Below are 26,077 nucleotides of genomic sequence, written 5' to 3' on the forward strand. Positions count from 1 at the left end.
CCTTCTGCTGTGATTGATTGTGAGGCCTCTCCAGCCATATGGAACTGTAAGTTCATAAAACTTCTTTCCTTTGTAAATTGCCCAGTCTTGGGTATGTCTTTATCAGCAGCATGAAAATGAACTAATACAGTACAGCAGAGTGGGGCGCTGCTGAAATGATACCTGAAAATGTGGAAGTGACTTTGGAACTGGGTAACAGGCAGAGGTTGCAGTTTGAAGGGCTCAGAAGAAGACAGAAAAATGTAGGAAATTTTGGAACTCCCTAGAGACTTGTTGAATTGCTTTGACCAAAATGCTGATAATGATATGAACAATGAAATCCAGGCTGAAGTGGTCTCAGATGGAGATTAGAAACCTTTTGGGAACTGGAGCAAAGATGACTCTTGTTATGTTTTAGCAAAGAGACTGGTGGCATTTTGCCCCTGCCCTAGAGATTTGTGGAACTTTGAAAAAGACAGATGATTTAGGGTATCTGGCAGAAGAAATTTCTAAGCAGCAAAGCAAAGGTGACTTGGATGTTGTTAAAGGTATTTGGTTTTAAAAGGGAAACAGAGCATAAAAGTTTGGAAAATTTGCAGCCTGACAATGGAATAGAAAAGAGAATCCTATTTTCTGAGGACAGATTTAAGCCAGCTGCAGAAATTTGCATAAGTAACAAGAAGTCAAATGTTAATCACCAAGACAATGGGGAAAATGTCTCCAGAGCATGTCAGAGACCTTTGGGGCAGCCCCTCCCATCACAGACACAGAGGTTTTGAAGGAAAAAAATGGTTTCATGGGCTGGGTTCAGGGTCCCTCTACTGTGTGCAGTCTAGGGACTTGGTGCCCTGTGTCTCAGCTGGGCTGTTGCTTCAGACGGTGGAAGTCCCAAGCCTTGGTAGCTTCCATGTGATGTTGAGCCTGCAGGTGCATGGAAGTCAAGAATTGAGGCTTGGGAACTTCCACCTAGATTTCAGAGGATGTATGGAAATGCCTGGATACCCAGGCAGAAGTTTGCTGCAGGGGTGGGGCCCTCATGGAGAACCTCTGCTAGGACAGTGTGGAAGGAAAATGTGGGATCAGAGCCCCCACACAGAGTCCCTATGGGGGCACTGCCTACTGGAGCTGTGAGAAGAGGGCCACCATCCTTCAGACCCTAGATTTCAGAGGATGTATGGAAATGCCTGGATACCCAGGCAGAAGTTTGCTGCAGGGGTGGGGCCCTCATGGAGAACCTCTGCTAGGACACTGTGGAAGGAAAATGTGGGATCAGAGCCCCCACACAGAGTCCCTATGGGGGCACTGCCTACTGGAGCTGTGAGAAGAGGGCCACCATCCTTCAACCCCCCAGAATGGTGGCACCATGTGCCTGAAAAACCTGCAGATACTCTATGCCAGCCCATGAAAGCAGCCAGAAGGGGGGTTACACCCTGCAAACCCACAGAGGTGGAGCTGCCCAAGGCCATGGGAGACTACCTCTTGCATCCATTTGACCTGGATTTGACATGGAGTCAAAGGAGGTCATTTTGGACCTTGAAGATTTGACTGCCCCACTGGATTTCAGACTTCCATAGGCCCTGTAGTCCCTTTGTTTTGGGCAATTTCTTGCATTTGGAATGGCTGTATTTATCCAATACATGTACTTTCATTGTATCTAGGAAGTAACTAGCTTACTTTTGATTTCACAGACTCATAAGCAGAAGGGACTTCCCTTGTATCAGATGAGACTTTGGACTGTGAACTTTTGAGTTAATGCTGAAATGAGTTAAGACTTTGGGGGATTGTTGAGAAGGCATGATTGGTTTTGAAATATGAGGACATGAAATTGGGGAGGGGCTGGGCGGAATGATATGGTTTGGCTGTGTCCCCACCCAAATCTTATCTTGAATTGTAACTCCTAAAATTCTCAGATGTTGTTGGGGGAACCCAGTGGGAGGTGACTGAATTATGGGGGTGGCTCTTTTTTTGTTTTGTTTTGTTTTTTTGAGACAGAGTCTAGCTCTGTTGCCCAGGCTGGAGTGCAGTGGCACAATCTCGGCTCACTGCAACCTCTGCTTCCCAGGTTCGAGTAATTTTAATATGTCAGCCTCCTGAGTAGCTGGGATTACAGGCTCACACCAAGGCTAATTTTTGCATTTTTAGTAGAGACAGGGTTTCATCATGTTGACAAGGCTGGTCTTGATCTCCCGACCTCATGATCTGCCCGCCTTGGTCTCCCAAAGTGCTGGGATTACAGGCTTGAGCCACTGTGCCCAGCCAATGTTGTATTTTTAGTAGAGACGAGGTTTTGCTATGTTGGCCAAACTGGTCTTGAACTTCTGACCTCAGATGATCCGCCCACCTTGGCCTCCCAAAGTGCTGAAATTACAGGCATGAGCCACTGCACCCAGCCTTATTTCTTTTTTAATAGAGACAGGGTCTTGCCATCTTGCCCAGGCTGGTCTCAAACTCCTGGGCTTCAGTGATCCTCCGAGTAGGTCTCCATTTTAATTAGACTTTTTTTGTACATGCACGCACACACACACACACACACACGCACACTTGTTTATTTACAAAAGCTTTGGTTCTAAATGTGGGCTTCGAATATATTTTCATTTTCTAAATTAAGTCAATAGGGAGGAGGAGGGTATGGAGTTAAGAATGGAGATTTTAGGACTGGGCTCTCCAGATTATGGTCCCAGCTCAGCCATTTCCTAGTTACATCTCTGACTTTCCATGGGTGACTTCACTTCTCTGTGCCTACTTTTCCTTATCTGTAAGAACTGTGCTTCTCTCACTGGGGTATGAAGATTATAGGAATTAATATAATGTAAAGCACTTAGAATAGCACCTGGTATACAGTAAGTACTCAATAAATGTTAGCTATTATTAGCTATTCTTGGTTTTCCAGTGTCATCAGGGTATGCTTCAAATTTGGTTTAATTAAATAGTAAGGTTGATAAAAGGTTGCTAATGGAGACAATAGATTGGTACTCGTCACACAATTAGAATATAATTGAAGACATTCAACTTAAGACCCTGCTGGTGTAAGTCCATAGACTCTGAGGGGTCACAGGACATCAGGGAGCATCTTGTTGATTAGAGACATTAGAGAGCATCTTGTTGAACACCTTCACTTTATGGCTGAAGACACTAATGCCTAGGGGGATAAAGTCACTTGTAGTAAGCCATCTAGAAAAACAGAGAGCAGCTGGAATGTTGTTACTGTTGATGGTACTTTAGGTTCTTGGAGGGCTGCAGCAAAGTTTTCATTACAGGCATCAATCATCACTGCAATGCACTGATTAGCCAGTCACTGGAGCATTCTATTCCATTCAGAATGACAATAAAAGCATTTATATGTTTGGAACTGTCAATATACAATGTAAATACAAGAAAGTAAACTGACTTTGCTTTATAACCAAATGCTATTATTTACTATACTTACAGAAAATGCCTTGCAATAGGGGTTTTTTTAAAATATGTTTTAATTTCAAATATCACTTGAAAGACATTCTTTTTTTTTTTTTTTTTTGAGATAGACTCTTGCTCTGTCGCCCAGGCTGGAGTGCAGTGGTGTGATCTCAGCTCATTGCAACCTCCACCTCCTAGGTTCAACTGATTCTCCTGCCTCAGCCTCCTGAGTAGCTAGGATTACAGGTGTGCACCACCACACCTGGCTAATTTTTGTATTTTTGGTAGAGACGGAGTTTCACCATGTTGCCCAGGCTGGTCTCCAACTCCTGACCTCAAGTGATCTGCCCATATTGGCTTCCCAAAGTGCTGGGATTACAGGTGTGGGCCACTGCACCTGGCTGAAAAATATTCTTTTAGCCAAAACTATTATAAAAATCAGTCTGATGTCCTTGAAATGGAAAAGCCTGCACCTCTGGAATAATCCCTACATCAAGAAGCGTGCAGGGAGGATACTGCAGATGATCAAAGTTTTATTTAACATTATAGAACACTTAAAAATAAACAATATGCTTGCATTTCTGTTGTGTAACTTAGAAAAATGTTTTCAAGCACACATAAAAGCATCAAGTTTTACCCCAAACAAGTATGCTATGCAGCCAGTCCCTAACTGCTGGGGTCAGCACTGCTCTCAACAGACGGCTGAGGTAGGAGGTAGGCTGCTGGTGTCCCTGCGGGCGGGTGGCTTTTCCTATTGGGAATGATGTATCTTCTTGTTGTGGTTCTCAATCGCCCTTCTAAGTGCTTCATCCTGGATGAGATCCGACTTTCTTACATTTGTGTGGCTACAGCCAATTTTAGGGCAACTGCAAGGGAGAAAGAACATCAAGTCAGTCCCCTTCACTGCCTTAAGCAGAAACTTCTGTTACACTCAAGTGTTTAAGTAAGACTTCGAACGAAAAAGGAAAAGTGTTAAAGTCAGGACCAAGGTGCCCTCATTCACTGATTCGCTGAGTCCCTACCTGAGCCAGGCCCTGTCCAGGTGCTGGGGACACAAGCGATATGTGAGTAGTGCCTACCTTATCATGAGCTACCTTTCTAATGAGGAAGACAGGCTACCACTAGCGAACCAAATACATGCTTGCTGTAAGTTCAGGTCACCTTATGCGCTATGAGGGCAACGAAGCAGGGTCAAGAAGAGACAGTGCTGGGGCCACGGCTTCTTTGGCTGGACTCAGGGCATGCCTCACCAAACACATCTTATCTTGGGCAGGACCCAGAATGAAGCATGGGAACAAGTCTGCATGTGGTCCGGGCTAAAGCAGTAGCGAGTGCAGTGCTGAGGATGTCCAGCTTGGTGCCCTGGAGTGACAGCAAGCTCTATGTGGCTGAAGCGACCCAGGCAAGACGGAGAGCAGTTGGAAGTGAGGTCAGTGGGCCAATAGGGCTTTGGATTTTATTTTATTTTATTTATTTATTTTGAGACAGAGTCTCACTCTTTCACCCAGGCTGGGGTGCAGTGGCGTGATCTTGGCTCACTGCAACCTCTGCCTCTTGGGTTCAAGTGATTCTCCTGCCTCAGCCTCCCGAGTAGCTGGGATTACAGGCACCTGCCACAATGCCTGGCTAATTTTGTGTATTTTCAGTAGAGATGGGGTTTCACCATGTTGGCCAGGCTGGTCTCAAACTCCTGACCTCAAGTGATCCACCTCCCTCGGCCTCCGAAAGTGCTGGGATTACAGGTGTGAGCCACCGCCTGGATTGGATTTTATTTTAAATATGAAGACAAAACACTGGAAGTTTTTGAGCTGGGGGAGGGGTGTGTTTGGTTTACATCTGGAAAATGTTACTCTGGCTGCTTACAGAGAACACAAAGCAGGGAGGTTAAGAGAGGGACAGGGAAAATAGCGTGGGGGATCCCGCAGGGTGTAGGAGAGAGGTGAGGGCAGCTTGGTCAAGGGTGGCATGGCGACCAGCTTCAGGACACGCTTGACCATAGAACCTGTAGGACTTGCCAACGGAGCGGCTGTGGAGTGTAAGGGAAAGGGAAGAAGTGAGCTTCATCTGGGCAGAGCAGTGACTGGTAGTGCCCTTTATCACTGTGGGAAATGATGGGGCAAAACAGGCTGCAGCACAGAACCACAGTCCTGGTTGGTATCTGTTTCCTCTGGAATGGATGCCCAGTAGCTCTCCCAGAAGAGACTTGAGTGGACCACTGAGACTCAGTGGAAAGGCTGCAACTGAAGACATCAGTGTGAGTCACCCAGAAAGGGGTGGAAACAAGCCACAGCTCTGCTTCGATGTGATCTTCTCTGAGGGCAGTGGGCTGGATGAAATCACCTATTTCTTCTCAAAGAATCTGGTTCTCAAAGTGAACCAAATTTTGGTAGATTAGAGGCCCAATGTTTGGAGTCAAGCTAACCTAGGTCTGAATTTTCTCTCTACCACCTACTTGTTAGTTATGAGACCACAGGCAATTCACAACAATCTTCTTGAGCCTCTCTTGCCTCTGATTTAAAATGGGGAGAGAACCCCTATTTCCCAAGGTGACAGGCAACACAGTGCTCAATAATGTTAATTTCCTTCCTGATCCCGTGACTATCATGTGTTCCCTCATCACCATTCTTCCAAGAAGTTTTAAAGTTCTGGATCTATTTCTACCTTGCATATATCCAACACAGGCATGTACCCATTCATGCATTAATTGACTCTTCTAGGGATCAGCCCTGTGCTAGGTTCTAAGCATGCAACTGTGAAATACAAATATATGGTTCCTGTCCACACAGAGCTCTGGCCCAGTGATCTGAGACAGCTCTCCATAAAGCACAGGATATTAAGACCAAAAACAACAAATATGCAAACCACACTAAAGATGCAAATGAGAAGGAAATAAAGTTGGTCATGGGAACTCCAATTTGTCTAGTGGTAGGAAACCCAACAGTCCAACATGAAAGAGAAAGTATTTCTTGGCCCTGATCTGTGGATCAAGGAGTCTTTACTTTAGAGGGGCATTAATCAATGAAATAAATAATATGCTTAATAACAGTATTTATTTTTAAAATATTAAAATATGGCCAGGCACGGTGGCTCACACCTGTAATTTCAGCACTTTGGGAGGCCAAGGCAGGTGGATCACACAAGCTCAGGAGTTTGAGACCAGCCTGGCCAACACGGTGAAACCCCATCTTTACTAAAAATACAAAAATTAACTGGGCGTAGTGGCAGGTGCCCATAATCCCAGTTACTTGGGAGGCTGAGGCAGGAGAATCGCTTGAACCCGGGAGGTGGAGGCTGCGGTGAGCTGAGATTGCACCATTGCACTCCAGCCTGGGCAAAAGAGTGAGACTCTGTCTCAAAAAAAAAACCCCTATATACTCAGGTACATGATGTGTTAAATCATAATTATAGAAAGGCAATTATATGAAAGAGGATCAGGGTGATTTGGCCCAGGTATGCATCATTTTGATGATTTGGCTTTGCATTAGGGCAAGGTTGGAGAAATGTTTTACACTAGTTTAAAAATCTGTGTTTTCCCCTAGCCTGTCCCCCTATGCTGTGAAGTCTCAAAAGTGAATTCTCCCCTCCCCTGCCCTCCCCTTCCATTCCCTTCCCTCCCCCCTCCTCTCTTCTTCTTCCTCCTCCTCCTCCTCTTCCTTCCTTTCTCTTTCTTTTTCTTTCCTTTCTTTTTCTTTCTCTCTCTCTCCCTCCCTCCCTTTCTCCTTTCTTCCTTCCCTCCCTTCCTCCCTCCCTTCTTCCTTCCTTCCTTCCTTCCTTTTCTTTCTTTCTTTCCTTCTCCTTTCTTTTTTTGACAGGGTCTCATTCTGTAACCCAGGCTGGAGTGGCACTATCTCTGCTTACTGTGACCTCTGCCTCCTGGGCTCAAGCAATCCTCCCACCTCAGCCTCCTCAGTAGCTGGGCCCACAGGTGCACACCATCACGCCTGGCTAATTTTTAAAAAAATTTTTTGTAGAGATAGAGTTTCACCATGTTTCCCAGGCTAGTCCTGAACTCCTGAGCTCAAGTGATCCACCCGCCTTGACCTCCCAAAGTGCTGGGATTACAGGTGTGAGCCACCGTGCCTAGTGAATTATGTCTGTATGAAAATAAGCAGCTAAGATCATGAAGAGGATACAGATACTTTTGTGACTAGAAAAGCCAAGTATCATAACTTTGGCTTCCATGACATTGAAATGCAAGTCCAAGTAGGTTGCTGGGATGACCCTCCCCTAATACATAACCCTGAATATCTGCTTTGGACTGCCTGGCCTTGGTCTCTTCCATCCTACCCAGCAAAGGCCTTAACTCTGATAGCCGGACAGTGAATAAGCAGTGGAGAGGGAAGTGGAGAGTGAGGTGGGGAGGACTTCCTGATGACATCATGGTTTTAGTCAGTGCATGAGAGCACGCTGACAATGTCTGATGGACTTAACCACACACTCAGCTGCAGAACAGGCACCCACCTTCACTTCAGTGGGATGGAGCCCAGGGCACTGAGGGGATAGACTGATGGTAGAGGTATGAACCAAAAAGCCCTCCTAAGGGGAGCTGGATGGCCTACTGACAGAATTGCAGGCTCAAGAGTGACAAAGACCTGGGCTTAAACCCTCTGGCTGTGTCACTCTGGGTAAGTGACTAAATTCTCTGTGACTCAGTTTTTCCCTTTAAGAACATGAAGGCAGAGCACAAGCCTGTCAAATAAGGTGAGAAATAAGCAGGCTGATGTGTGTCAAGGACTGGGGAGTTCACTTCAGGTCCTGCCGTGCACCAGTCCCTGCTCTAGTCCACAGCTTCCGCTCTCAAGAAGCTTGTGGAGAGGAGCCAGCTGCACTGACAATGTTGGCATGACATGGGGTGCTAATGACATTTTGTCCAGCATGAATAAGGGCTCAGGGAAGACTTCCTGGAGGCAAGGCTGATGCTGGAACTGGGAAGAACTTGTTTCTCACTTCATCTCCAATAAACACAAGTTTTTAAAGCAGAAAGGATAAGAGAAGGCCATCATGCCACAGTGCTGAATCAGGGCATGCCTCCTCTGGAGAAACAACTGTCTCCATAAGCATTCGGCATTAATCCCACGACATCCTGGTGAGCGAGTTCAGTGTGGCAATACCCGATCTTCAGTTGCCGCATCATCGCTGTGCAGGAGTCAGCCCTTCAAGCCTTGAAGGAGTGGCTGGGTCCCCACCTCCAGGCACTGCCCAAGCAGAGCATTTCACTGCAGCACCGGGCAAGCACAAAGGTGACTGCTGAGCAAAGGGAACTGGGCCTTGGGGTCCCACAGGGCTGTGGGGAACCCTGACCTCTTCAAAGGCTCAAGAGTACATGATCCCGGGAGTTCCTGGATCTGGGTCCCAAGAATTCCAAGGTTTAGTCTATAAGCTATAGACAGAAGGTCTATAGAGACCTCTGGAAATCTGAGTGGGAGGGATTCCTGTCATACCTCAACACAGACAGTAATTCTACCTCACACCCCCTGAGTCTAAAATAATGTGTCACTAAGCGGCACGGGGAGCGGTAACAACTCTATCAGTCTCGGTCTTAACAACCCTGCAGCTATTTGTTTAGCGCTCTTCACTCCCAAAAGAGCTTTCAACTAAGCGCTTTTGCTTCTCTTCTGCCAAGAAATGTGCTGGTCCAGACCTAGAATGGAATTCCCTACCATTTCTTTGGCCCCTGAAATGCTGTGAGATGCTGGTGTTATTTCCACTTTACAGATGAGGAAATAGAGGCAGAAAAGTTGAATGGCTTGTCAGTAAGTGTTGAAACAGGAACTCCAAGTACAAAGCTGGAGTTCTGCTGTTGAATGACCCATTTCTATTCAACTTCATTTTATTCTACATGCTCTTAAATATGACTTTTAAAAATACGTTTCCTGTTCTCAAACAAAAAAGCAAACAAGTGACTGTGGTCAAGTTAGAAATATTAACATATGAAATTCATAAGGTTGGGAGGCCAAGGTGGGCAGATCACTTGAGGCCAGAAGTTTGAGACCAGCCTGGACAACATGGTGAAACCCTGTCTCTACTAAAAATACAAAAATTAGCCGGGCGTGATGGTGTGTGCTTGTAATCCCAGCTACTCGGGAGGCTGAGGCACGATAATCGCTTGCACCTGGGAGGCAGAGGTTGTACTCCAGCCTGGATTACATTTGATGACTCACTGAATGTAGGAGAAAGGAGGAAGCAGCGAGGGGTGGCTGACATTAAAAAAAAAAAAAAAAAAAGGAAAAGAAAAAAAGGAAATCATAAGGCAGCTTTATTTTTAAGTGAATAAATAGGCTTATTGTTAACAGATATATTTTAGGAAATTATTCTAACTGCTGTGCTTGGCTGGGGCTAAAGTCTCAACAATATTATTCTGACTCAAGCCAGTGCAGAGAGGCCTTCCCAGGGCCTGAAGCTTGCACAGTAAATTTCAGGCAGTGCCCAGAACACAATGGATCTGGAACTCCAGTCTAAACAAACAAACATAACTAGAACAATCTAGGAGAAAGAAATGAGACAATGTGTCATGGACGTTTCTAAACAAAGCGAACCCAGAAATACTCATCATTCTAACGTGCATCATGGGAAATGACACGACTTCATGCTTCATCAGAAACATCTGGAGTCGGTTTCAAGAAGGCCCTGAGTTCTAATCTACTGCTGCTCAAATGCACCTGGCCTTTAGAACCCTGCCCACCCCGCCCGCAAGTTCCCATGAGCCTCCACCCCTTATCACTCTTCCTGGCTCCTGGCTATGTTTTAGACTGCTTTGCTGGGGTCTTCTTCCGCTGATTGATCTTTTCACTGGTCAACAAAGTGTTTTTTGAGGGTTGGCACCAGGGTGCTGAGACGTCACAGTGAGCAGAACGAAGTCAGGCTCTGGCCTCGCGGATATCGCGGGGGAGGCCCAGGTCCTGCCTTGCTGGCTCTCTACTGGCGAATGCATCAGTTCCAGAGCTGTGTCTGTGATGGTAGTTGAGCGGGTTGACTCCTCTACACTGATAACCTCCCAATCCACATCGATAGTTCTGAGTCCTTCCCTGATTGCAAAACTCACATTTGCTGCATTCCTGGACACTTCCACGGGGCTATATTGCTGGGACCTTGAATTTAGGATGACCTGAGCTGAGTCTATCACAATCCTCCAATAAGAGTGTCCCTCTCTCATGCCTTCTCTGAAGGCTAATGAGCAAATGACAGTCCTAGACACCCAGATGAGAAATGTCAGCCACCCCTCGCTGCTTCTTCCTTTCTCCTACATTGTCGTCAAATGTCATTAACCATACCTCCACAATCACTCTTGCATCTCTATGCTCTCATTATCTATAACTTAAGCTACTGTAAAAGCATCCTAACTGACTTTTTTTTCTGCCTCATGCCTCCTTAATCCATCTCTGCATTGCTATTGGAGTAACTTCCTAAACTCCAGGTTGGCTCATCTTACTCCTTTAAAACTGTCCTTCTGTCCCATGCCTATAGAGTTGTGGTGGAAAAAAATGAAGAGGATGTTGATAGTGGCTCAAGTTTGAAGATGATGATGGGACAATTTTTACTGAGCCCTACTGTGTACCAGCTACTTTAAGTACTTTCATGTGTCTTATTTAAATTTCAAATATGCCAATGAGGCGATTACAATGACTGTCATCCATTTATGGATAAGGAAACTAACGAAAGCATGCCATGGCCGGGTGCGGTGGCTCACGCCTGTAATCCCAGCACTTTGGGAGGCGGAGGTGGGCAGATCACCTGAGCTTGGGAGTTTGAGACCAGCCTAGCCAACATGGAGAAACCCCATCTCTACTAAAAATACAAAATTGGCCGGGCATGGTGGTATATGCCTGTAATCCCAGCTATTCAGGAGGCTGAGGCAGGAGAATTGCTTGAACCTGGGAGGCGGAGGTTGCGGGAAGCCGAGATCGCACCATTGCACTCCAGCCTGGGCAAAAAGAGTGAAACTCAGTCACAGAAAAAAAAAAAAAAAAAGAAAGAAAGAAAGCATGTTATGCCATAAAGAAAAAAGAAAGCATGCCATACCATTTAACAACCCAAATTCCCCCTCTATTTTTGGAAACAGAGTATTACTCTGTCACCCAGGCTGGAGTGCAGTGGTGCGATCTCGGCTCACTGCAAGCTCTGCCTCCCGGGTTCACGCCATTCTCCTGCCTCAGCCTCCCCAGTAGCTGGGACTACAGGCGCCCGCCACCGTGCCCAGCTAATTTTTTGTATTTTCAGTAGAGATGGGGTTTCACTGTATTAGCCAGGATGGTCTTGATCTCCTGATCTCGTGATCCACCTGCCTCGGCCTCCCAAAGTGCTGGGATTACGGGTGTGAGCCACCACACCCGGTCGAAATCTGACATTTCAACTGTAAGTCAGAAACTTAAAACAGATCAAAATGTACTAAGAATGTCTACATTTTGCAAACATTAGGCAGCAAAGCCACTATTCTTCTAGAATAAAAAGGATAAGTTACTTGCCTGAATGACCATCAAGATATCTTTAGTCTCCAATATATTATCTCTAAGTCCACACCCAGATGAGGAGTACTGGGGAATTCCATTCTAGGTCTGGACCAGCAAATTTCTGGGCAATGGAGAAGCAAGCCACACATCAAAGGGACTGTTATCAGAAGTCAACTGAGAACTAGTCACACCTGCAATTCCATTCCTGCAACAAATCCATGATAAGAGCACAAGAAATGCCAAACTGACTCAATGCCAGTCAGTCTGGCTAACTCAGGATTCTGTGTAATTACAGGAACAGAGCATGGTCGTCCATGGTCATGGGAGGAGGGGAAGGAAGGCGAGATATATATATGTGTGTGTGTGTATATATATTATATATTTAAAGATCAATAATATATATGATATACACATAAAATAATATATAACATATGTATTATGTATATTTTTAAAGATTCTGCAAAACTTCCAATTAAAAAAATAATTTATCATTTATGAGTTAGCGACGAATTTACTTAAATCTTTTTTTTTTTTTTGAGACAGAGCCTAGCTCTGTTGCCCAGGCTGGAATGCAGTGGCACAATCTCGGCTCACTGCAACCTCCGCCTCCTGGGTTCAAGAGATTCTCCTGCCTCAGTCTCCCGAGTAGCTGGGATTATAGGCACCTGCCACCACGCCTGGCTAATTTTTGTATTTTTAGTAGAAATGTGGTTTTACCATGTTGGCCAGGCTGGTCTCGAACTCCTGACCTCAGGTGATCTGCCCACCTCGGCTTCCCAAAGCTCTGGGATTACATGCATGAGCCACTGCGCCTGGCCTTATTCTGTTTTGAAGGTGTGGTTGAAGTTCCCTCAGCTTCTTCCTGAACAGATTACTAATTTTTCCCTCAAGTATTGTTTTTCCAGAAAGCCCACTTCCATGTTTATAGTATTCGGGAGGTGAACGGAATTTAGAAGAGACATTGAAGTGTCTTTTCCTCTAACGTGAACACACCACCTCTGAGTGACTACCACTAGGGAAGGCTCCACTTCCTTCCCTGTGTCCACTCACCGGGCCTTTTTCTTCTGCTTGTGCCTGGACTCAATAATGCCAACAATGGCTTCCTCTTCATAGGTGTGGCCACACACTTTATTTTTCACTGGCTTCTTCATTTCCAGCTGTAATCAAGGAGATGTTGGGCTTTCAGGAATGATAATGATCAACTTCCAGTAGCTGTTTTGTCCTAGTCCTGAGCTTTCTATGTTTAACTTCCCATTCTCATGGCTTTAGATAATTATTAGGCTTTAGATAAGGAAATGCAGGGAATCCAGTGGCAGTACTGTCACTTGGCCTGCAGGCCATGACTTTAGTCCCGGATCCTTAAGGGCACGATTTACTGACAGCTCTCTCCAGCCCAAGAACCTCCCGTGGATACTTTTCAACCCCCAGTACTTTTCTTTACTCCCTCCTTAACTCCCTAAGTGAAATCAAACCAGAAAGCAAACAGGAATCTTTCTGCCTCTGTGAAGTGAATTGTGTTTCTTTCAGGGGAAGGAGGAGGAAGCGGTACCAGTGTAATGGGGCACATGAAGTTGGTCTGACTTTGGGTCACAATCATCTCTTCATCCACTCCTTCTGTTCCGTCAGCTTCTCTGTCAGCTTGAAGACCATCTAGAGGAAAATGGACAGTTGATAAGCCTCCCTGGTCTAACGTCAAAGAAAAGGAAGGAGTGGAAGGAAAGGAGGTGAAGAGTTTCTGGGGGTAAATTTGGTGTTGGCCCCCATGTAGGTAGGGACTGGATGCATAGAAACTCTTCTGCTTTTCAGAGAACACTACGGGGTACCTCCTTCTGACTATTTTTGATAAGGAAACTGAGGCTCAGAGCAGTTAAAAAAAACTCTTTTTTAAAGTTATAGAGAAAGTGACCAAGAGAGTGGCTTCAGAGTCAGAGAACCGACCTGGTTATCTTTTTCTTGTCCAGTGGTGAGACGTTAGGCTAGCAAGGTGCGCTTTTTTAAAGCCTCTGCTTTACAGGCTTGTGGCAAAGATTAAAAGAGATGAAGAATGTGGTATGCTTTGCACAGCTCATGGTACAGAGGAATAATCAATAAACAGTCATTACTACTAGGTAGTGCAGGGCTTCTCAAACTTTTTAGTTGTAGGTATGAACTCTTTGAAGCTTTTTTCTATGTGGGTTATATTCATCAATATTTAGCAGATTAGACATTAAGACTGTGGAATTTAAAATTCATTAAAAAATAACAATAAGCTCAGTTGCAGTGGCTCACGCCTTTAATCTCAGCACTTTGGGAGGCCGAGGTGGGCGGATCATGAAGTCAAGAGATTGAGACCATCCTGGCCAAAATGGTGAAACCCCATCTCTACCAAAACTACAAAAGTTTGCTGGGTGTGGTGGCACGTGCCTGTAGTCCCAGCTATTCAGGAGGCTGGGGCAGGAGAATCGCTTGAACCCAGAAGGTGGAGGTTGCGGTGGGCCGAGATCCCGCCATTGCACTCCAGTCTGGTGACAGAGCAAGACTCTGTCTCAAAATAAAAATAAAAAATAAAAAAATAAAAAATAACAATAATCCCACTACATGTTACCATAAACAACATTTTAAAAGTTAAAATTATATTTCCAGAACATCCCCCCCATACACACAGACATACATAGTGAGAAGAATGGCACTGTTTTCCATTCTTATAAATATCTTGAATGTCTGGCTTCATAGCAGCCAGTTGGATTTTGATATCTGCATATGCATTCAATCTGTCACAATATCACATATCCTGTAGTCTCTGGGAAAATTCACTCATGAAAAGAATGAGAGTGAAACAGGCAGATGAGATCATACTATTATTATAAAGAAGTTTTGACCTTATGGACACTCCGAAAGATCCTTGGAGCACCCTGGAGTTCCCTGGCCTGCACTTTGAGAACTGTTGAGTGATAGTGACAGGACTGGCTTTAAACAGAGCATGAGCTGCTTCTGAAACTGATGTTCTTTGCATTACATCCCGTTTGCCCCCAACTGAAAAAAACAAAACAAAACAAAAGAAAACCAAAAACAGATGATAGACAACCTTTGAATGGGATGATGGGAGTATCTCACATGAAAGCCATTCTCTCTGAAGAAAAGATACTTGTAATTTTGCACAGAAGTTAAAGATCAGTAGCTTTTTTTTTTTTTTTTGAAATGGAGTCCCGCTGTGTTGCCCAGGCTGGAGTGCAATGGTGTGATCTTGGCTCACTGCAACCTCCGCCTCCCAGGTTCAAGTGATTCGCCTGCCTCAGCCTCCTGAGTAGCTGGGGGTATAGATGTGCAACACCACGCCTGCCTAATTTTTGTATTTTTAGTAGAGATGGAGTTTCACCATATTGGCCAGGCTGGTCTCGAACTCCTGACCTCAGGTGATCTGCCTGCCTTGGCCTCCCAAAGTGCTGGGATTATAGAATGAGCCACGGGGTCCGGCCAAAAGATCAGTAGCTTTCTAAACGTGTGTTGATGGTGTAGTCCTTTCTCCTTCCTTCTCCTTTCCCTTCCCTACTCTTTTCTCCCTTCCCTTCCTTCTTTAATTTTGGCAAAATAATACAGACATAAAAATGGCTTTCCTCTTAATGTGTGAGAGGAAGCCCTTGTTTCTGGTTCAGATGGTGTGGCATAACTCTCGGTTCCACAGAACTGATGACTGTGGGCCATCACCTAGGTCAGATAAGGTGTTTGTTTGCAAAGGCACTAGTGGTTGAGTAGCCCTTATTCGAAATGCTTGGGACCAGAAGTGTTTCGGATTTCGGACTTCGAAATATTTGCCTATGCATGATGAAATATCTTGGGGGATGGGACCCAAGTCTAAACATGAATTTCATTCACGTTTCATATAATGCTTATACACATAGCCTGAAGCTAATTTTATACAGTATTTTTAACACTCGTGTGTACTTGATGCATGAGGTCAGATGTGGAATTTTCTGCTTGCGGCGTCATGTTGGTGCTCAAAAAGTTTTGGATTTTGGAGCATTGTGGGTTTCGGATTTTGGGATTAGGGATGCTCAAGCTGTACTGAGGGGCAGGGAAAGGACTGCGGAGCTCTCATTCAAGGTAACCTAGTGAATTAATTGCAACACAGGGATTCTGCCTCCAATCTTTGAGAGTCACCTTCTTGGAGTAGACTGGTGTATTTGTATGCCAGCTTGCTGTCCCCTAAACCAGCTCTCATTCTTTGAAGAAGGCAGTGAAGATCTCAGGGCTTGGGCATAACCAGTCAGAGCATTTTTAGCCACTGGGCATTAAGGTGCAGTGCCTCAGGGCTTCCAGCTTTTCAGGGAGCTAAGCAAACGTCTGAGACCTTAAAAACCATTGATTGGCTTCAAAACAGAGTAACAATAGTACTGAAATTACCAAATGTTAAAGGTCTATGCAAATGTGAAGTGAACTTCATTAATTGTTGATTTGGTAATCAAAAATACATAATTTGGAAGCAATATGTAGGGCTGGATTTACTTCTTCATAAACTCAATTTTGACAGCAAGGCTGGGTGCGGCGGCTCATGCCTGTAATCCCAGCACTTTGAGAGGCCAAGGCATGTGGTTCACCTGAGGTCAGGAGTTCGAGACCAGCCTAACCAACACGGTGAAACCCCATCTCCACTAAAAATACAAAAAATTCTCTAGGTGTGGTGGTGGGCGCCTGTAGTCCCAGCTACTCTGGATGCTGAGGCAGGAGAACGGTGTGAACCCGGGAGGCGGAGCTTGCAGTGAGCTGAGATCCGGCCACTGCACTCCAGCTGGGAGCAAGACTCCGTCTCAAAAAAAAAAAAAAAAAAAAAAAAAAAAAAAATTACAAAAATTAGCTGGGTGTGGTGGTGGGTGCCTATAACATGAGATACTCGGGAGGCTGAGACAGGAGAATTGGTTGAACGTGGGAGGTGGAGGTTGCAGTGAGCGGAGATCATGCCATTGTATTCCAGCCTGAGTGACAGAGACAGAGTCTTGCTCTTGTTGCCCAGGTTGGAGTGCAATGGCACGATCTTGGCTCACTGCAACCTCTGCCTCCCGGGTTCAAGCAATTCTCCTGCCTCAGCCTCCCAAATAGCTGGGATTACAGGTGTCCGCCACCAGGCCCAGCTAATTTTTGTATTTTTAGTGGAGTCAGGGTTTCACCATGTTGGCCACGCTGGTCTTGAACTCCTGACCTTGTGATCCGCCTGCCTCGGCCTCCCGAAGTGCTGGGATTACAGGTGTGAGCCACTGCGCCCGTCCTAAAATGATATTTAATAGGGCAGGTACCACATTTAGTATGTTTGCTTGGGGGTGGGGTCTCTGGAAATTATATTGCTCATGGCTATGATGGGTTTTCATGCTTCTCAGGGCCTGTCTTTGGAATTCATAGTGCAAGAGTTAGACTCCTAAGAGAGTTCCTTTATCAGTCTACTGACTCTTCACCATGGCTTGGGAAAGTTGGACAAGTAAGGAGAAAAGCCAAGGAGAAGGCCAGGAGCCGTTTTTCCCTTGAATTCACTTTTCAAAGCCTCCTCCTATGGGCTGCTGCCTCCCATTTCTGATCGTGTGTTTAAGAGTAAAAATAAAAGTAGCTCTTTCTTAATTTTGTACACCATTGATTCTGAACTGATGGCTGTATACGTTGTACCACAGAATTCACCAGAAAATCTGTTAGATGAATAACAGAGTTCAGCTGATGTGAAAGACTGTGGGTTTGTTTTCCTATTTTTAAATTTCAAAAGGTAGAGGAAGTAAGAAAGCACAACTCAAATGCAATGTCTACTACTAGGGAAGGCTGAGTGGGGAACTTCAAAATTGTAGGTGGCTACCAGCATCAGTGATCACGAAAGAAAAAGGTAACAAAAGTGAGACTGGGGAAGAATGTCACGAGTGAGTAAGAGACCACAGACCAAGAGTCTAAAAAGAGAAAGATTCTCAATAACTAAACTTCCCTAGAGACAGAACATTTCCTCACTCTCAATCTATATTTATAGAAATTGACATTAGCGTTGGGATTCTCCATTGTGCTAACAAAAGGTCACATCTGGCAATAAGTATCACCTATACTGATTTAGATGACCCAAAGGCAAAACTTTGTGATAAGCCTGGTAAAAGGAAGATGGGAGAGAAAATATTTTTTTTTTTTTTTTTGAGACGGAGTCTTGCTCTGTCACCCAGGCTGGAGTGCAGTGGCTGGATCTCAGCTCACTGCAAGCTCCGCCTCCCGGGTTTACGCCATTCTCCTGCCTCAGCCTCCCGAGTAGCTGGGAGTACAGGCGCCAGCCACCTCGCCCGGCTAGCTTTTTGTATTTTTTAGTAGAGACGGGGTTTCACCGTGTTAGCCAGCATGGTCTCGAACTCCTGACCTCGTGATCCGCCCGTCTCGGCCTCCCAAAGTGCTGGGATTACAGGCTTGAGCCACCGCGCCCGGCCGAAAATATTGATCATCTACTAGAAACACAGAAGTTTTAAAGTTGAGGTTATCCGTTATCTATCTGTCCTAAGTCTCGCATTTACCTGAGAAAATTGAGATCCAAAGAAAGTGTAGGTTTTGTCCAAAGTCACGCAGGAATTTAATAAATCAATGTGTTGTTCTATTTTCTCTGACTGGTTCATTTGAATACTAAAATCTGTGTATTGGTTCTGGGAGCTCCTCTGCTCCCAATTTTTTTTTTTTTTTTGAGACAGAGTTTCGCTCTTGTCACCCAGGCTGGAGTGCAATGGCGCGATCTCAGCTCACTGCAACCTCCGCCTCCCGGGTTCAAGCCATTCTCCTGCCTCAGCCTCCCGAGTAGCTGGGATTACAGGCATGCACCACCACCCTGACTAATTCTGTATTTTTAGTAGAGACGGGGTTTCTCCATGTTGGTCAGGCTGGTCACAAACTGCTGACCTCAGTTGATCTGCCCACCTCGGCCTCCCAAAGTGCTAGGATTACAGGCGTGAGCCACCGCACCCAGCCCCAAATTGTTATTTCGTTGATAATAATACCTCAAATTTACTGAATGTTACATAGCAGCTACTGTGCTAAGCACATCATATACATTATTTCATTTACTCCTAACAAAATACCCATGAGGAATAACTATGTTGTTATTCCTATTGTGTAGCAAGAAAATTTAAGCCCCACAATATAAATATATTTTTTTGAGATGAAGTCTTGCTCTGTTGCCCAAGCTAGAGTTGCAGTGGCACAATCTTGGCTCACTGCAACCTCTGCCTCCTGGGTTCAAGTGATTCTCGTGCTTCAGCCTCCCGAGTAGCTGGGATTACAGGCGCCCACCACCATGCCTGGTTAATTTTGTATATTTTTAGGAGAGATGGGGTTTCACCATGTTGGCCAGGCTGGTATCGAACTCCTGACCTCAAGTGATCTGCCTGTCTCAGCCTCCCAAAGTACTGGGATTACAGTTGTGAGCCACCATGCCTGGCCAACCTCATAATATTTTTAAGGCAAGTGTAGAAAATATCTGCTTTATAATAAAGCAACAATTGGATTAAATCAGTTTAATCTTTAGTAAAGAGGTTACAAAATTTTCCTAACTATAAGTAGAAAAGCAAGCAAACTAGTCATATTATTTTCTATATACATAGACAATATTGTTAGAAGCATATGCCACCTGTCCAACTTCTGACCAATGGACTGATCTCGGACCTCTACTTGTGCCAAGGCAGGAAGCCTGAACAAGAACTAACATTTACAGCACACCCATGAGGGATGGAGCAAGGTAGAGTTAGGTAACTTGATTTTTTTTTTTAATGTCACAAAATGAACACCAAAAGGAAGAAGAAACCCTGGATATGTTTGAAGTAGTATTTCCAAAGGTCTACAAATATGGTCCAGTAATGTAAAATTGGATGGGATGTGCAGTGAGGGCAATGATTGGACCCCAAAATGTAAGTTCCCAGTTTTTGTGGCTAGTCAGTTATGACTCAGGGAAGGGCCAAGCAGCTCTGCCTTTGATCCTCCTCTTCTCAGTCACAAGCCACCGACTTGCTCAAAGCCAAAGCCTTTGAATCATTCTTGGTTATTCTTTTTTCTTCATTCCTTATATCCAGTCCACGGGCAGGTTCTGCTGACTCTGGTTCTACACCATATTCCAAATCCAGCCCCTTCCAAACCAGTACTGCCGCCTGCCCAGCACTCTGCAGTTGCTTCCTAACTAGTGTCCCTCATGAAGGGCCACAGCCTGCCACGTCCGCCTCCTGCAGTGGCCTAGACAGCCCCGTGTGACTCTGTCCCTGACAACCTAATATGGTTTGGCTGTGTCCCCACCCAAATCTCATCTTGAATTCCCATGCATTGCGGGAGGGACCCAATCAATGGGAGGCAATTGAATCATGGGGGCAGGTCTTTCCCATGCTGTTCTTGTGGTAGTGAATAAGTCTCACAAGATCTGATGGTTTTAAAAAGGGGAGTGTCCCTGCACAAGCTCTCTCTCTCTCTCTTTGCCTGCCACCATCCATGTAAGACGTGACTTGCTCCTCCTTGTCTTCCGCCATGATTGTGAGGCCTCCCCAGCCATGTGGAACGTTAAGTCCATTAAACCTCTTCTTCTTCCCAGTCTCAGGTATGTCTTTATCAGCAGCATGAAAATGGATTAATACGCAACCTCTCTGCTCCGTTGTCCTGTCTCCCACCATTCTCAAGGCACACTTGCCTCTTCTGTTTCTGGAACATGCCAAGCTCCTCCTGTCTTTGGGCCTTAACACTAACCTGTCTGGAATGCTCTTCCTCCTGCTCTGTGCCTGTCCTACTCCTTCTTGTCATTTTAAAATGTCAGTTTAAATGTCATCTCCTCGGCGAAGGCTTCTCTGATGTCCCAAGCTAAAGCAGCCACACACACTTACTCTATCACACCACTCTTGTTCTCTGCATAGCACATGTCCATAAGTGCTATTTTTCTGCCTTTCCTCCCCACTCCCCCTCCCTTGTTCTTTTCCAAGAAAGCAGGGCCTTCATTCTCTTGCTCACGGATGTTTCCTAGAGTCTAAAATAGTCCTTGGCATAGGGTAGTAGGTGTTCAATAAACATCTGACAAGCAAAGTGGCTCATCCAATAAGGCAGGAGTGGGCATATTTTTCACAAGATTACACTTAACATATTTAGCAGACGTGGCAACACAAACACATACACACATCCTCACACAATGATGATTTTATAGGTTTTAGCCAAATGACAGAGAGGATTTCACTCTCGCTCGGGGTGCAGTCCTGGACCCTGAATTACATGTCAAAGGCAGGAAGTAAATATAAGCTTGAAAATTACAGTAGGCTGTGTGGTAATTACAAAGGAGAATCCAGACATGGTCTTGTGGTCAGAAAATACATTTGGTACTGGCCACACACAGCCCTAGCATTAGTCACTTGTCTGTCTTCAGGCATCCCAAATTTGGCTACCAGTTAGAAAGTTTTATGCCAGCTGGGAATAAAATTTGATTGCTATGTACTTTTTCAATTAGGCTGGAACATTTTTTTTTCTTTTCTTTTTTTTTTTTTAAATAAAGACAAGCTCTCACTATGTTGCTGAGGCTGGTCTTGAACTCCTGGCCTCAAGTGATCCTCCCACCTTGGCCTTCCAAAGTTCTGGGATTGTAGGCATGAGCCACCATGCCCGGCCTAAGCCTGAACATTTTCCTAAAATCACTTTTCTCTTGAAACTATGAAAGTAGCATATGAAGAAAATACTTTACAAATATTTGTTGCCTGCTTGAAATGCTTATTAGACTGCCCATATTATTTTACTTGCATTATTCCAAAGACAGTTTATTTGGAAAGGCTGAGCTGGTGCCTGGAAAATTTGGGGGCCATGCTAATGTGCAAAAGCACATTGATTCCAAGTTTGAAATTCTTTAGTTACAGCATGTGAGTATGTATCTGTGCCAATCCCTGATTTGTTTCTCCTACTCAGTAACCTATAGCTGGGACTACCAGTGACCCCACCTGTGGACTCAGACACATCTTAGGCTGTAAGTGGAAAATGAGATATTCAGCAGGCTCAGTTCTTTTGGTTTGGAATTAAGAGCTCTGTGGTATGTGTGTGTGTGTGTGTGTGTTTTGCTTTGAGATCCACTCCTTGGTACTCTTGGGTGTCCAGCTTTGTACCTCAGTTTCCTCATGGGACTGGTGGCCTGTCCTGACTGCCAGCTGTTTGGTTGGGCCATGTTGCCATTTCCCCTCTGCAGGAAACTGAATCCTAGGTTCCTGTATTAGTCCGTTCTGACACTGCTGAACAAGACACACCCAAGACTGGGTAATATTTAAAGGAAACAGGTTTAATGGAACTCAAAGTTCCACATGGCTGGAGAGGCCTCATAATCATGGAGGAAGATGAAGGAAGAGCAAAAGGATGTCTTACATGGCGGCAGGCAAGAGAGATGAGAACCAAGTGAAAGGGGTTTCCCCTTATAAAACCATCAGTTCTCATGAGACTTATTCATTTCCACGAGAAAAGTAGGGGGGACACCACCCCCATGATTCAGTTATCTCCCACTGGGTCCCTCTCACAACACATGGGAATTATGGGAGCTACAATTCAAGATGAGATTTGGGTGGGGACACAGCCAAACCATATCAGTTCCAATACTCCCTGGTACCCGCTAAGACTCTGCTGTATGTGAAGAGCTTTTGCAGAATTCAGATGGAGGTCATGATCAGATACCGCCTACACAATGAAAGATTCCCTAGATGTTACAACCCTCACAGGACGGCAAAGTTCAACAAACATAAATTTCAACAAAAATACTTGAACACAGGTTGGATTAATATAATGTAATTAGAAAAATGGCTAGAACACAGTAAGGATCCAATATGTTACTTACTTTGTATATGCATTTATTAAAATCAACATTATATACTTCTGTAATTATAAAACTGCTACTGCTATTATTATTATTATTTTTACCACTGTTATGTGCTAAACATGCTTGGTATTGGTGAAAAATAATCCTTGCCTTCAGGGAGCTCAGTCACACAGAACAGACGCCTACAAAGCAAAGTGTTCTTGTGAAGGTCATGCACATACAAGACACTGTGGAAGGAAGGTCTCGAGAGAGAACAGGGTCAGCCTCTCTAAGGAGCTGATGTCTGATCTGGGTCAATGAGGAGGATCCTTCGACGTACATTTTCTAAACAACTCTACCACCCCCTTAAATGTGAGCATTTCATTCATTGCCACCTCAGGTCAACATTCTGATCAATATCCTTCCTCCTTTTCTTCTCTTAACTATAATCCATCCTCATCTCAGATTCTATGTAGGTGGAGAAGCTATCTCTACCCAGTCTAACCCAATGCAACTCAATCCACCCAACCCAATCTCTATAGCCAATCTCTTTTCATTGAAATCTCATAATATCCATTGTCTATACCACACTCTTTTAGCCCAAACTTCTTTCTTATTCTGTTGTTTCATGTGAATGGAACTCTCTTTCCATCTGGAACTTTCCAGATACATTGAAAGCTCTTTGAGGACAAGCACTGTGTGTTCAAGTGAAGCTAACTCAACTAGACTTGCATTTATTGAACACTTGCTCTGTGCCATGCACTACATCAAATTTCAGGTATAGATAAAAAGAGGAATAAGACTGAGTCTGGTAGGAGAGACAGCTATGAATATTTACATCCTGTGTGATGAGTGAAATGTATACATTTTGTACAAAGTACATAAGTATCTCTGGAGATAGGGTGAAGATTCAAGGTGAACCTCCTAGAAGAAGGTAATGACTCAGCCAGGCTCTCTAGGGAGGTGTGATAAGAAGGAAGGAAGGATATTGAGGCAATGAGGATTACAGTATTTAGGAACATGGGCTCTGGAAACAGGCCTGCTTGGATTTGCCTGGTTCTATCACTTTATCAGCTGGGTGCTCTTGGACAAATTACTCTGTCTTTCTTTGTCTCAATCTTCTCAGCTATGAAATGGAGATACTAATGGTACTTACTTCATAGTGCTGTCTGAAGATTAAGTGAGTTAATGTATGAAAAGTTCCTAGCATGGTTCCTGGCAAATAGCAAGCTGTAGATAGCTGACACAGCACTATCAGCATCTTCAATTTTTTTTCTGTCAGCTTCCACTTCCATGGCTCTTTCGACACACTCCTCTGAAGATTTTGAAAGTAAACTGAATGAAGAGTTTCCTCCAAATGAGCTGACATGTTAGTAAGATATACCCTTTCATGTTATCACGTGCTTATAATTTATCTACTGTTGTTTCAGACATGTCCTTTGTCCTCAGCTGACATCATGTTATTAATTTGCCTCCAGTTATTAAATACTGTCCAAATATTAGATTTAAAATAATCAAAACCCAGCACATTCAACTGGTAGGACAAAAATCAGTCAGTTAAGATTTGGTCATACAATATCCACTTCAAACCAATAAACACTGGCAATACTCCCAAACTGAGCACCTGCATTTAATACCTCTTAGAAGAAAAGGCTTGATGATCATCTCTCGGTCACCAAGCAGAAACAGAAAATCTACTGCACACATTCTATTTCTTTTATCTGGGTAATGAACTAGGAAGACCACAAAACAGGGAGAGTCTGATTAGTGAGCACTGAGAAGGTCTACAACTTTCCATTATTTACATCCACAGTAAAGTCTGAAGAAAGCAAAGACCAGAAGATAAGGAGTGCCCTTTGCACTCTTCTTATGTTCTCTTATTTTAGAGTGTTGTAAATACCACCTGTGCAGGTACCCAAGACAGTACATGCAAGTTGTTCATATACCCTGTTCATTCTCCATCTTTATCTTGATTCTGTCTCCTCCTCATTTTCACTGCTGCTGTCCTACTTCAAACCCCCAGCATTTCCAATTCGGATTACTGAAAAAGTTCTTTTATTAATCTCTCTGCTTCAGTCTCCCCAGTCTATTCTTTCTACTCCAGCTGGTCATCTTTCTAAAACATGGCCTTCCTTTTTTTTTTTTTTAAACAGAGTTTCCCTCTCGTAGGCCAGGCTGGAGTGCAATGGTGCGATCTTGGCTCACTACAACCTTTGCCTCCCAGCTTCAAGTGATTCTCCTGCCTCAGCTTCCTGAGCAGCTGGTTTACAGGTATGCGCCACCACGCTCAGCTAATTTTTTGTATTTTTAGTAGAGACGGGGTTTTGCCATGTTGGGCAGGCTGCTCTTGAACTCCTGCCCTCAGGTTATCTGCCTGCCTTGGCCTCCCAAAGTGCTGGGATTACAGGCATGAACTACCATACCTGGCTGACCACGGCGTTCTAAGCATGACAAGACTCTTCACTAGTTGGCCCCAGAGTAAGTATCCTCATCTCCTACTCTACGCACTTCAATCCTACGCCCCATATCCATCCCAGACTGACTACAGTTCACCCATATTTAGCATGTTAGTTTGTGCTTCTGCTCTATGTGTTCACCTAGCAATCTCTGACCACCTTTCAAGACTCAATTCAGGCATTTCCTCTGCGGAGTGCCAAGGCAGAGGTGATTCCTCCTTACGACTGCAGGGTACCTTTTGTACCTACTGTAATCATTTGTTTGCTTCTCTATCTTCCCTATCAAAATGTGGATTCTTTAAGGGAAGGAACTCTCTGATTCAGCTTCATGTTCTCAGAGAGCCAGGCAATGTACAGGAACTTATGAATGTTTGGTGAATGAATGACTGCTGAAGTAAGAGAATGCTTTGAACACTGTCATGTACAAATTTACCACAATAAGATGATGAAAATAGTGAAGAGGATTGTTTTGAAGACAAACATCTTAGAATAAGACAATTTGGTCCTTGAGCTAATTACTGATTTTCCAGAAAGCAAGCCATATTATGCTGTGTAGGTCATACCATTGCACAGTCTGTTTCACTTCCATACAAAAGCAAATTACCAAAAAGAAAGATGATGGAGATCATATTGGTGTAAGAAATAAACTACTCCACACGTCTTTAGATCATCTCTGATTCTCTTTCCTGGCCAGAAACCATCTATGTTCCCAGAAAAGTACAGTAGTAATCGGTTGTCAAAAACGTGGAGTTTCGGCCAGGTGTGGTAGCTCACGCCTGTAATCCCAGCACTTTGGAAGGCTGAGGCGGGCAGATCACGAGGTCAGGAGATCCAGACCATCCTGGCCAATACGGTGAAACTCTCTACTACAGACACAAATACAAAAATTAGCCCAGCATGGTGGCAAGTGCTTGTAGTCCCAGCTACTCAACAGGCTGAGGCAGGAGAATGGCAGGAACCCAGGAGGCAGAGCTTGCGGTGAGCTGAGATCGCACCACTGCACTCCAGTCTGGGAGACAGAGAGAGACTACGTCCCCCCC

At 44.6% G+C, this 26,077-nt stretch overlaps 1 protein-coding gene across 2 annotated transcripts in view; it reads right to left on the minus strand.

Moving 5' to 3' along the window:
* Positions 1-3,883: 3,883 nt before the first annotated feature.
* The window catches only part of NSMCE2 (non-SMC element 2, MMS21 homolog (S. cerevisiae)), a 266,651-nt gene continuing 244,457 nt past the window's right edge, over positions 3,884-26,077 (minus strand). Inside the window, exons 6-8 of one of the 2 annotated variants that reach the window (XM_011938190.1) lie at positions 13,369-13,469; positions 12,870-12,976; positions 3,884-4,238 (exon numbers count right to left, since the gene is read on the minus strand). In XM_011938190.1, the coding sequence (XP_011793580.1) occupies positions 4,124-4,238; positions 12,870-12,976; positions 13,369-13,469 (323 nt within the window). In that variant the 3' untranslated portion in view covers positions 3,884-4,123. The remainder of the gene's footprint in view (positions 4,239-12,869; positions 12,977-13,368; positions 13,470-26,077) is intronic. The other variant, XM_011938191.1, reaches the window with a different exon arrangement.

This window comes from Colobus angolensis, unplaced genomic scaffold (assembly GCF_000951035.1).
Source record: "Colobus angolensis palliatus isolate OR3802 unplaced genomic scaffold, Cang.pa_1.0 Scaffold17, whole genome shotgun sequence".
Lineage (NCBI taxonomy): Eukaryota > Metazoa > Chordata > Mammalia > Primates > Cercopithecidae > Colobus > Colobus angolensis.